General features: G+C 41.0%; 1 protein-coding gene across 1 annotated transcript in view; it reads left to right on the forward strand.

Annotated features, from left to right (window-relative positions):
* LOC122673615 (T-cell activation Rho GTPase-activating protein-like) overlaps positions 1-13,017 on the forward strand; it is a 40,895-nt gene that overhangs the window by 11,705 nt on the left and 16,173 nt on the right. Inside the window, exons 5-7 of the mRNA XM_043871542.1 lie at positions 7,211-7,380; positions 9,172-9,333; positions 12,712-12,821. Of these exons, the coding sequence (XP_043727477.1) occupies positions 7,211-7,380; positions 9,172-9,333; positions 12,712-12,821 (442 nt within the window). The remainder of the gene's footprint in view (positions 1-7,210; positions 7,381-9,171; positions 9,334-12,711; positions 12,822-13,017) is intronic.

Genomic DNA, 13,017 nt, shown 5'->3' on the forward strand with positions numbered 1-13,017 from the left:
CCATAGAACAACTCATGCAAATGGTTACTGTGGTGCCTGGCCAGGGTGGGCGGTTTCAATCAGTGTGCTTCCCCTAACAACTCCCCCCTGAGAGACTTCATACTCAAGATGCTTCTTGGGAATTGGGGCGGAGGTCTCTTTCTTCTGTAACTTCTTCCTGCTGTGCCTGGGCGTAGGCCTGCCTAGCAGAGCAGAAGTCTCTCTCTACCTGACCTAAGTTGGGGTGTTTTATATCTGAAACCAGCTTTTACTTTTGTAATAACAGCAACTTAGTTTGAAACTGTCAGCTCCTCTCAGAGGTAAAATAGACAGGGGCCAAACAGGAGACCTAACTGGATGGTCATCACTGGTCCCCAGAAACAGGAGGCACTGCTGGGATGATTGGCTGGTGGTCAAGCAACAGAGCTGTGTTCTAAGAATCTTATGTTTAGTCTGAAGTTACCATCTTCCACCTGGGTGGGGGCTCTAGTTCTGTAGAAGAACTCAAAAGACATTGTTATGCTTTTTTTTTTTTTTTGAGTAGGAACCAGGACCCGTCTCAAGGCTGTACCACCATTTGATTGTTTCCCCTCTGTTTCTGTATTTTTTTCCTTCTCTGATTGGCTGTTGTTTGAATCTACCCTTTGGAACTCAGGGAAGGTCAAGGAGGCTGAATAAAGCCTATATTTTACAGTACAGCAGATCTGTAGTCCACAGTTGCCACCCCGCAAAGTCCTGTTCAGTTTTATTTAGGGAACAGGGCAACTATGACTGTGATAACTTTTTGTCAAAATGGGGCATAGGACCGCCTCAGCTTGGAGAAGAGACACTGAATTGGTAGTATTCCTGAGTTCCAAGTCTTAGATCTGAGCCTTGTATGATTAAAATCTCAATCCCTTGGTCTGCCATTTTGTTGTAACATACCCAGTTAGTAGTAGCTGGAGAAGGGATAACTGGAGTTTTGATAGACAAAGTAAATCTCTTTCTTTTAGAAGAATAGGCCTGAAATCCAGTCTGGACCTGGCACTTCAGGGAGACTTGTAGCCAGGTGGCCAGTTGCCTAGTTTTATAAAAAGTAAGGTAGAAGTTACTAGCTTCCAGCAGACATTGTTTTGAGAATGGTGGCATCTAAGCCTGACACGACTCAGAAAACTCAAGTGTTTAACAATACAATGTCTAATCTGAAATTACACCCATAGTAACACCTGGTTATTTCCCAGGATGTCTGAACCATAGCTGAGTACTCTATTTTGACTTTTAATTGTAAAATTTTTTCTTTAATAGCCAAAGTAGATGGCACCATTAATGATGTCAGTGTTTCTCTAGGTATGAGAAGATGCAAGAATTGGGACTCATAAAATCTCTTGAAAAGATCTAACTATCTGAAGGCCTGTTCTGCCAGTTTTTTCCAGAGCACGGAACACCTCATTCTTGATCTTCACCCTGAACTCCTTTCAGGGCTGTTGAAAGTCAGCAGTTGCAGTGGCCATGATATAATCGCTGTAAATGTAGATGGCAAGTGTCAGTCTTCAGTTAGCAAAGCCCCTTTTTGCTCACAAACTTGACCACGACTTTGAGGGGGGCATTTCATGACCATTTTATCCCATGGTGCTGAGAATGTCCATTCTCAGGTTTGGCAAAGATTTTGTCGACCAGCCTCTCAATGTGCTGTTACTGGATTAGGCCATGAAACAGTATCTAAAATTCTCTGGACCACCTGTCTTACTAGCCTCTTGGTCCAGGAAAACATTCCCTCTTGTTGCTTTTTCTCATATCTAGAGTTACACTGTCATCATCATCGATTTCATAAGGAACTATATATTATTCTATCAGAGGCCTCAGTCACACATTTGGCACTGTAAGAAATAGCAATTCTGTAAAACAGGTGAAATACAAAGAACGTAGCCAGCAGTATTAGTAAAGTCACAAGTAAGACCTAAGAGCTTCTATTAGATGTAGCCCAGTATATCCCAGGTCATCTGACTTATTCTACTCTGTACAAATCTTTATCTTTCAGGGAAATTATTCATTGGCACCACCATCTATAAGGCACATAGCCCAGTTTTCTAGTGTTGCTAGACTGATTATCCTTAGTATGATTTAATTGTTTTTAACACAGAGGAGACTTTAAACCTAAATTACCATAGCTTAGTGTTATCTATATAAATCTATCTCATAATTGTGGGAGATTTCTTTTTCTTTTGCTAAAACCTTTTTTGTTGCTCTGATTGAGCTTGAGGAATAGGAAAAGGCTCAAATTTATAGCCAGAGTCAGAGTAGGTATTATTAATTGGCCCAGTGAGGGGATCCCTTCTGGTAGTATCATAGTAACCTGAATATGACTATAATTTTTCCAAGTAAATTTCCTCAGGGCCAACCAGTTAGAGTCTTGTAGTAGAGAAATTTACCAAGGTAACCCAGAGCTAGACACAGATAATGGGCCACAAACCCAACAATTGGATTGATTTTTAAAACTAGCATAGTGTCAGGCCTATGATAGAAAAGCATTTGATTTATATACAAAGGTCTAAGAAGTCAAGAGAACACTATAAAGGATCATACGAATCAGGTCCAGTATCTTGGACAAGCTGGCTACCTCTGATGTCGTTGTCTTCTCATCCTGGTGTACTGTAGTTTTTCTTGTTTGAGCATCATTTTAAGGTGAGATCAGGTCAGCTGTCTTCTCTATAGACCAATCCAGTGTAGGGGCCTTTGGAAGTGGGAATTAATCTAAGAGTTAATTTCCCTTCAGTTTCATTGTGCATCAGCTAATTAAGAGTACCTGACAAAAAGTCTTTCCATCCAGGTTGGAGACAGTCTCTTAAATTACGTCTTTTTTCAGTCCTGGTTGCAGGTCATGAGGCATCTGATCTTCGTCCAAAGATAGATTACTGAGACAAGCTTCAGAAACAAACTTTCACATTAATATCACATAACAGAATTGATCATAGACTTTTTGTTTTGCTGAAACACTTATAGGATCTCAGACTGAACTTTTAATATAAAACAGGACTGGGAAACTCACACCAAAGGCTTATCACAGATTTTGCCTAACAAATCTAGGTGAACTCTTTTCTTTTAAGGTCTCAAAAATTCCTTGAGATTTTTGTACCTGTTAGTGAGGTAACCTTTTTAGATCATTTGATAAACTTACTGGAAACTTACGAGTTTTAAATTTCTGGAGGAGTCAGACAGAGAGAAAATATAATTGTTTTGTTTATAACATGTAATTTTACCAAATTATTTTTATAATTAGTTTAAGAGGAAGGTTTTTTCTATTCCCGGAAAACACACAATTTAAACCTGTAATTTCTCAGATAGAAACCATAAAAGTTATAAGCATATTCGCTGGTTCATTCAGTCCTTTGTTAACTTTTGTGAAGTCATCAGGTTTTTCATCAGAATACCAAGACATATCAAAATGTTAAGAACTCTATATACTTTCTAGGATATCTGTATTAGTAATTTTTCATACATTATAACATGAGCGGATTTATTACTCATTTGATAACCTTTTTCATGTAATTTAACCAACCAAATAAACAGCTTAATATCTCTCTTTGGGATGTTTCAGGGGCCCTCTGAAACACCCCAAAGTTAGCTAGATGTCAAAGAAACTTCAAAAGAATTCAATTCAGGAAGTTTTATCGAAAAGATCAATTAAAAGCTTTAGAACATTTGGTCAGATTCAGTCAATGTTGATGGGTGTATCATTTAGCTTGTTGATATGTCACAGTGGGTGCAAATACCAAGGCTCAAGGTCTAGTGAAAGTCAGCTCCGCCATCTTGGACCTAATTAGCTCTAACCAGTTTTCTTATGACCGTGTCATTTTTAACAAAATCTATTTATTTAACTAATTGTAATCTAATTTTAGAAAATCTTGATCATGCATAACTCTTTTTAGTATTTTTTTACTCTTTTTTTTACTGAAAGCACACTTCCTGCTTTCCTTTAGCAACCAAGAGCTAACTTTTATATTAGCATTTTATAGATTGGTGAGCATAAATACCAGTGATAATTTCTAAAACCCTTGCTTTTTAAAAACATTTTAGGATGGCATCAAACATTATTTATTTATAGTCTCAAATCTCTTTAGTTTTTCTGTAAAAAGAAATCAGTGTTTAGTAGTAAGTGTTTCAAAATCTTATTTCATTTGGAAATGACCTAATTATGTAATAGACTTTCAATTCTTAGTTTAGCATAACCCTTAGAAATTCAAGTTACGCCAATCTGGGGAGACTATTGTAGACAGATATTTTTAAAGAATAATTATTCTTAATAGAGTTTATATATAAACTCATACCTCATTTACATGTTTTAGACGTTTTTTCACTCGAGGTAATTTCTTTGTTGACAAACTTGTAATAGGTGTAATATTTAACTTATATTAAACCTAGGTACAATGAAAATATTCTACTTGATGTTAATTACTCTAAGACATGTCCATATTAGATAGGTCAACAAAAAACATTAATATCAGGTATTTAATACTGAATATTTCCCAGTTCACCCGAACCTGGAATTTATTGTTTAATTTAGAATTATTTGATTTGTAAGCGCTTACCTTTTTTAAAGCCAATTAAATAGAGCTCATTTACAAATTAGCCTAAAAATATTACCCAGAGACAAAAACATACCAAGACATATTTAGACAGACACACTGCAAGACCTAGCTTCATTTTCTAAGTTTGGTCATGAATTAGATATTACAATATAAAATTTACTAGTTTATAAAAAAAGCTGAAATAAATAACATTTTTAAAGGCTTTTTTCTTTTTTCGTTTCTCAGTCTCAGGAGTTAGAGATGGTCTAGATAAGTGTTCCTGAGAGCCCTGGTCTCAAGGCACAGGGAAAGAAAATCAAGCTCTAACAAAATGGTGGCAGGTCTAAATGGTAGCCAAACAAAGCAAAATGGCCATCACAAATCACAACACAGAACAGAGTTAAAACACACACATATAAACCAGGCAGTCCTCATCAGACACTCTCTTAAATACAAGAATACAGTCTCTCAGAAAACCTTTTATAGAGACACAAAACTTCAGATGTCTTCAAAGATTTCAAAAGGAGGAAAGGAAGCCAGGTTGAAAGAAGGGGGAGGAGGCGGGAAAGGGGGGCAAAAGGGGTGGCCTTACAGACGTCTCCTGCCACCTGCAGACACCCAGGCATTACGGGACTTTCCCCTGGGCTTCCAGAAAAGGGAGGACTGGAACTCGGCCCTACCAGAAACCAGACCAGAAAATTCGAGTTCTCTGCCAAGAGGAGGTGATCAGTCTCCAATCCTCAGCTCAAGCTGAGCCCCTTCGACCAGATTCCTGCATCCAGGACCGGGGGACTAGAAAAACGGGAAGGATAGGAAGGGCTAAGGAGAGGAAAGAGAGAGGGAAGAGAAGGGAGATCATAAAGTCTCTTGTTCCTTACCAGTCGGGGCACTCTGGCCAGTTGTCCACGTCAGGAGGAGACCAGGGACAAAAGGGTCCCAGTTGCGGCCGCTGGGTCTGGTCCATTGGCAGGCAAGCTGGCCCCTGAGTACCCCGAGTGGTCAGGATGTCAGTCTCAGCGAAGAAGATGTCCCTTTGTGGTCGCCATTTGTTGCAGGAAGGAGGACCCCTTCCAGGGCCCGAAACTGGGCTCTTGTCTAACACTCGGAAATGAATTGTCCGAGGACACACATGCTGACAAAGCAAGAGATTTTATTGGGAAAGGGCACCCGGGTGGAGAGCAGTAGGTAAGGGAACCCAGGAGAACTGCTCTGCCGCGTGGCTCGAAGTCTTGGGTTTTATGGTGATGGGATTAGTTTCCGGGTGGTCTTTGGCCAGTCATTCTAATTCACAGTCTTTCCTGGTGGCGCACGCATCGCTCAGCCAAGATGGATGCTAGCAAGAGGGATTCTGGGAAGTGGACGGACAGGTAGTGTCTCCTCTCGATCTTTCCCGAACTCTTCCGGCTGGTGGTGGCCTATTAGTTCCGTATTCCTTATCAGGATCTCCTGCCATAGAACAACTCATGCAAATGGTTACTGTGGTGCCTGGCCAGGGTGGGCGGTTTCAATCAGTGTGCTTCCCCTAACATAAGTAGCATCATTTATGTTAAGTTTGAGCAAACTGAAGCTCAAAGATCTTCAGGTAACTTATCCCATTAGGAGGCAGAATGGGAGCCTTCTGGTTCTCTCACCCGGCACCACAAGTGGCTGACCCACTTGAATGGACATGGTGATGCACTCACTATGTCTCAGAAAAGCCAAGTGGATGGGCATTTTAAAACATGTGGTTACATTCTTCTGTTTATTTTTCTACAACTTGGCTCCTCTATTGACTTCTGTAGCTGGCTATTTAAGCAGGTTATTTAAGGAAATATTAAGCAGGTTTATTGAGCAAATATCAGGAAAACATTTATGGCTGGGCACGAGAAACTTTGAACTCAATTTTTCATTGCTGATCACTCTTTCTTGGAAAAGCCCTTCATTGCATTCCTTTGACAGGGGCTGTTGGTAGTTAAAATTCATCTTTGGGTTAGCTGAGGAAGGTGTTACAGAAAAATGGCCACCTGTAATCTTACCACATAGTCTGCGTTTAATGACTACTTCCCAAGGACCGTGAGGGCAGGAAGTCATCCTTGGAGCTGACTGAGGGGTGTGGCCTCCCAGAGAAGAGGTCCAGAGGCTGACTGAAACCCCGGGGTCAGGCAGGATGTCTCATGAAAGGCGATTCTCTTGATGAGAGAAAATTGGGCATGACTGGGTACTCAGAAAGCCAAACAGGAAATTGAACAGAGGGAGGAAACTTACTACAAAAGTAAATGATAACCAAATGCTGCTTGATTTGAATGTTAAATATGTTTGGCTTTTAAAATGAGATCTGATACCAGAATCCACTGATAATACTTAACTTTAGGAAACCTGTATAGCTACAGGTTAAGTGCCTCATGACACAGGGCAAAGGGAATAGACAGCACTGTCTGGGGAACACTGTCACAGGGAGAATCAACCCTGAGTCTGATCCCGCCTCTAGGTTTAACTACTGGTTTGCAGAATATGGGGAAGAAGAACATGTTAACACTACAAGGAGGCAATTAGTCTGTTTCAGAATGTGGGGAATTCTATATAACAAATGGTTCAGTTTCTCTCTTTGAGCCACTGCAATGAACATGCTGCTGACTCTAAGGGGTGGAAATCAGGCTAAATAAGCTAAACTACTACTAGTGAAAATCTCTCTCCTATATTCGATTCAGACAAGAAGACAGTTAGCAAGAGTTCTGTCAAAACCTGGGCCTTTTGGTGTAGCTCCAGGACTCGCGAGGACAACCAACACCCACCTCTACCACCCACAAAGCCAAAACAGCTCTTTGGAGCTCCTCTTGAGGATGTATGTGATAACGACAGCCTGCCCACCCCAATTCTGGTAGGTCTTATTTTGGTTTTCTGTAACCCTCCTGAGGAGGGGAGTTCTGAGAGATCAAGTGTTCTCTTCCAAATCTACCCCCAAATGAAGAAGTCTGGCTTTGTCTGATAAGTTTCATAATATTACTTCAAAGAATAAGGTCTGATTTAGGTACTGCAGAGTTACAAGGCAAATACCAGATGAAAAGGTACTCTCATCCATTCCACTGATTTCAACAAAGACCCACCTATACTGGCTCAGGCCAGTTAAAATGGACTCTGTAAGGTAAGGGAGTCAGAGAAGGCGAGGTTGGGAGAAAGCATGAGACCAGCACTTGACAGGAACAGATCACCTTTAACAAGGCGAGAAGGGGCAGCAGTCAGAGGAGTGAGCTGCTGCACCACCCCAAGAGAAGAGTGAGCATCTACAGGCCTGTATGTGGAAAGCGACTGTCCTAAGGGGGCCTGTTCGCCAAGGTTGTTCAGAGCAGTTCTCTCTCACACAGCTGGGGCAAGGAATTTCGGAGACCGGCCAGAGGCTGGGACCAGCTGGGAGCTGGGCGTAATCAACCTAATGTCCATGTTTTTCTTCGGGTGACAGTGTTCTTTATTTTGCATAGAATGGTGGGGAGGACCTGGAGGGGAGTTTTAACTCCAGGCTATTTTGAGCTGTGTAACTTTCCTTCAGACTCTGTGTGTAAGAATCTCTGAGGGTCCACTTCATCCTCAAATGGTCTCCTGGTCTCCTCCCTTGAAGTCGACACTCGTCTCAAGTCTCCTTCAGCTGAGTCTACTCCGCCTTATGACTCAAAATGTCTCACACGGATTTGATTTGTAACTCAAGTGTTTAAGCATAAAGTACTCATCCTCTGGCAAAAATGAATCATTTGAGCCTGACAGAATGTGTCAAAAGAAAGTCACAGAGTTTGGACTGTGCTTTATCAAATTAGTGTATTGAACTGTAAGCATTAACACTTGTTCACTGTCCACTATCTCTCCAAGCACTACACTAGATGCAGGGAATTTTATGGTAGATATGAAGAAATTTGTCATCCAAGTTATGTGCTAGCACTACCCCAGACCTGTGTCTTTCACAGAAAATTTAGGGGGCAGCTATGATTATCATCACCCCCACTTCATAAATGAAAAACAAAAGAGCCTCACCCAAGTATGTGCTATGCCTAAAGTCTCACAGTGGATAAGTAGCAGAACAGATTCCACATTCCTTGAAAAACCTGGCTCCAATATCTGTTATCTCTCTACTCTGCAGACAGCAGAGGATATTAAAATACAGAAAAAGGAACTAGAAAGGCTGATGAGAAAGAAATGTGGTCGGAGAAGGAGGAGAGGCATATTGAGCCTGATTTTGAGGGGAGGGAATACAGGAAATAGGAATGAATGGGGTGGACAGTCCCTGAAAGGGGAATACACAAATGGAGCATGAATATGGCAAAAAGATTTCCACACTTAGGGAAGAGCATCTATAACAGGGAATAATGAGAAAGGAGCGGTGAAGGAGGAGAGGGTGAATCTACAAAGGCCTCAAAGCAGAGACGTTTAACACGGTAAATTCACTAAAACGGAAAGTCTGATTACACAAGTGTTTAAAATGTTTCAGGGTATGAATGCCAAATCGATTGCTGGGTAGAAAATATATTTAGAGACACTGAAGAAAAAATTTCAAATTGACTTCGGTCCAGTTCTAGCACTGTACCCTCATACACCACAGCTCTGTCGAAAGAGGAGCAAGCTTGTGCTCTGGGCTTGTAGATATGAAACGTCCCATACTTTTCTTTTCTTTCCTTCCCTATAGAATATGCTTTCCTACATCAATAAAAAAGGGCTGTTTACAGAAGGCATCTTCAGAAAATCTGGCAAAATACAATCATGCAGAGCCCTAAAGAAGAAACTAAATTCCGGGGACAAAGTGAACTTGGATGATGAATCCATTCTTGTGGTAGCATCCACCTTAAAGGTAAGGAAAGTTTGAGCCTTATCCACACACAGAGGAAATCTGAAGCTGTATGACTGGTCCTTCTTTATGACTGCCCAAGAAACATAAGAGGCGTAAGAGAGGAAGGATTTGAAAAAGTGAAAAACACTTCACAAAGCCAAAATTGAAGGAAGGTACCCCAAAGATGATAAGCCCCACATATTAGATATTTTCCTTTTTCATTGCACATCTTGACTCCTGAACACTCCATGCAAAAGAATAATAATAAATTTCGAAATACACACTTACACATAGAGTGTTTACCAAAACAAGCTTCCTGCTTTTGATGACTTCCTCATCATCTTTTAACGAAGGCAGCATTTCCAAAATAAAATTTACATTAAGCTTTTGGAAATACTTAACAGAAGTAACTTCCCAAGGGGCTCAGACAGTAAAGAATCCGCCTGCAATGTGGGAGACCTGGGTTTGATTCCTGGGTTGGAAGGATCCCTGGAAAAGGGACTGGCATACCGACTCCAGTAGTCTTGCCTGGAGAATCCCATGGACGGAGGAGTCCGGCAGGCTATAGTCCATGGGGTGGCACAGAGTCAGACACGGCTGAAGCAACTCAGCATGGATGCAAGACAGATGGTTACTTACTGTGGTAAACTCCTGTGTGTGTGTGTGTGTGTGTGTGTGTGTGTGTGTGTGTGTGTGTGTGTGTTAGTCGCCTAGTCGCGTCTGACTCTCTGTGATCCCATGGACTGTAGCCCACCAGGCCCCTTGGTCCATGGGATTCTCCAGGCAAGAATACTAGAGTGGGCTGCCATGCCCTTCTCCAGGAGATCTTCCTGATTCAGGGATCGAACCTGCATCCCTTGCATCTCCTGCATTGGCAGGCAGGTTCTTTATCACTAGCACCACCTGGGAAGCCCATTTGTCTTACAGGGAATCAAAAAACGCTTAGTGAGGCCACCAAATCCTCTGATCATTTCACCATCCTTCCTTCCCCTGTCTCTCAATGCCTTTTACTTTAAAATTAGTGTAGGGATGACTCCACCATTTGTTCCTCCTTTGATCTCTCTTACCATCTTCAACACCCTTTGTTAATATTTGTATGTTTAACCCACCACCCAAGGTTACAGTTACATGGTAACCAGTTTTTATTACATGCCTCATCTTATAAATCTTATTTTTAAAGTGAGTGCAACAGTCAAAATCAGTTTGGAATTTTGAAAATTCAATAGATTCATACCAAAAATAGACTGAGTTTGAAATGATACAGCTAAATCACAAGTGTATAGTTAAATTTATACCAGGGTAATAATAGAACAGTAAAAAAATTTAATCAATTCATCTTGATACTTGTTAGCAGCTATGAACAAAGATATATTGATGTAGTAATAACTACAGACAGGTTATTAAAATTACCTTAGAAACTAAACATATGGTCTTTCCTTGTCCCCTATTAATGTTCGATTGTATGATAACAGCAACAGTGCAGATACCACTTAGAGCCGACCCCTACTGCACGTGCACCATAATAACACACACTAGGTGTGCAAACAGCAAGTAGAGCGCTACCCTCTGTAAGGTGCACCCTGGGGACTGATTTGAGTTCTGAGCAAGATTTACTAGGCTCTTGCCTATTTCCATGCTCTAAGCACAGACTAGTAAGAGGGTGGCTACTTATGGGTACAGGTCTTACACAATCCCAAAGTGTTCTTTTCCTAAAGTTGATTGATCTTGGTGGGGAATCAGACTTTGCAACCTCAGCCTTGATAATACCATATGTCAGAGCCACCACAGAGTTGGTCTAAATCAGAAATGAATATATAGACAGAACCACATTGAGTTTTCCACTAAACTGTCTATAAACAGAGATCCAATAGCAAATACCCACAGCATATTCTGCATGAGTCATGTCCTGGCTTAACCATACTCAGTCTCACCAATCGATTCTACAGCACAGGGTCCAGGAGAGAGAAGAGACACACTCTCCAAGTGCATGTAGTTTGGTACACAAGGCAAAGGCCTGCTGCACACTCCCAGACTCCCAGAAGCCAAAGCCAGCTGAGGTGGTCGAATGGTGTCACCAACTCGACGGACATGAATTTGAGCAAGACCCAGGTGTTGGTGATGGACAGGAAAGCCTGGTGTGCTGCAGTCCATGGGGTCCCAAAGAGTAGGACACGACTGAACGACTGAACGGAAGTGGAGTGCTTCCTCCTTCCAGATGTACTGTGGGCACTCCATAAAAAGCATAGTGAAAACCTAATGACCATGATTGGGTACTGTATACCAATTACAAGAAAAAGTATGAGAGGACTGCGACTTTGTACATTATCTTTGTACTCTGTCCTCAGTACTCAAAAGAGTGCCTGGCACAAACAGCAGCTCAATAAGTACTGAAACAAGTGAACACTGACTGCATTATAATCACGACAGTTGCCCAGAAACATTGCCTGAACAAGATACTATTAAGAGAAGTCAGGCTCTATATTAAGACCAGTGGAAGCAAGTTGTGCCTTTGAAACTGGCAAGGCAATACAATCATTTCCCCTCAGTCTTGCACAACAGTTTACAACTTCATCTATTTTAATAGGCCCCATTCTATGATACTAAGACTTGTTCATCAGTGATGAACTTTCCAGGCCTCCACTTAGGAAGCTTACATTTGCATTTTCTATCCCACAGGTGTGAACTTGCAATGTATCTAAATTCTCAGTTTCCTCTTTGGGGAGGATATATTCCATTCAAAGAGTTGTAAGGGTAACATGTTGTTTACCCTTTGGGGCTTTTGATTTATTTCTAACACCTGCTGCTTAAAAGTCTGTAGGACTGAACTTTTATATGGTTTAAAAAAAAAAAAAGAAGGAAAAAGACTGAAGCTATTATCAGACTAGCTTTTTCCCAAAGAGCACATATACCTCAAGTCTTCTCTTAATATGTGTATAAGAGCATGTAGGGGTGTACTTTTGTTTGTTTTATTTCAGAACTTCTCTTTCTTGAATTCAGAGCAAGCACTGTGTCTTAAGTAAACAAACAAAATGGGTATGTGCATTTCTTTTCAAGAAACTAACAGGATTTAGGATGAGTTATCACCAGACCTTGCCAGTTTGTACGAATGTGCTAACATGAACACAAAGAGTAAGTTCCAGGTGATAGAAGGAGCTTTAGCTTCATTCTCACTACAGCCCAAACTCTACTTTTATGCGTCTAATTTTAGTTGGGGAAAATCCAACCAGTACTTCTGGATGTGCAAGGCTGTGGAGAATCACAGCCAAGCTCTGTGTGAATCAGTCTGCGTGGCTATGAAGGAACCACGGACTGAACTGAATTTGTCAACTAAATATTTTCTTTGCAACTTCTCCATTGAATTTACCATAAGACTAATATACATTTTTTGATCTATCTAAGGATTTTCTTCGAAATATTCCAGGAAGCATATTTTCAGCCACTCTCTATGATAAATGGCTTGATGTTATTGATCAAGGGAATGAGGAGGAGAAAATAACTGCGACCCAGAGGTAATGATGCAATTTTCTCAACTCTGAGAAAATACAACCAACATACTCTTAGGAAAATATCAGCTTATAGTTTACAGCTGTGTCCACTAAAATAATGACCAGTATCAAACGGTTTCACTTGATCATACCCCTGGAAGCCAGTTTGAAAAGAGATGCACGCCTTATTGGTGACATTGTAATTGGTGTTTTTCTGCTA

Source organism: Cervus elaphus, chromosome 17 (genome assembly GCF_910594005.1).
Source record: "Cervus elaphus chromosome 17, mCerEla1.1, whole genome shotgun sequence".
NCBI lineage: Eukaryota > Metazoa > Chordata > Mammalia > Artiodactyla > Cervidae > Cervus > Cervus elaphus.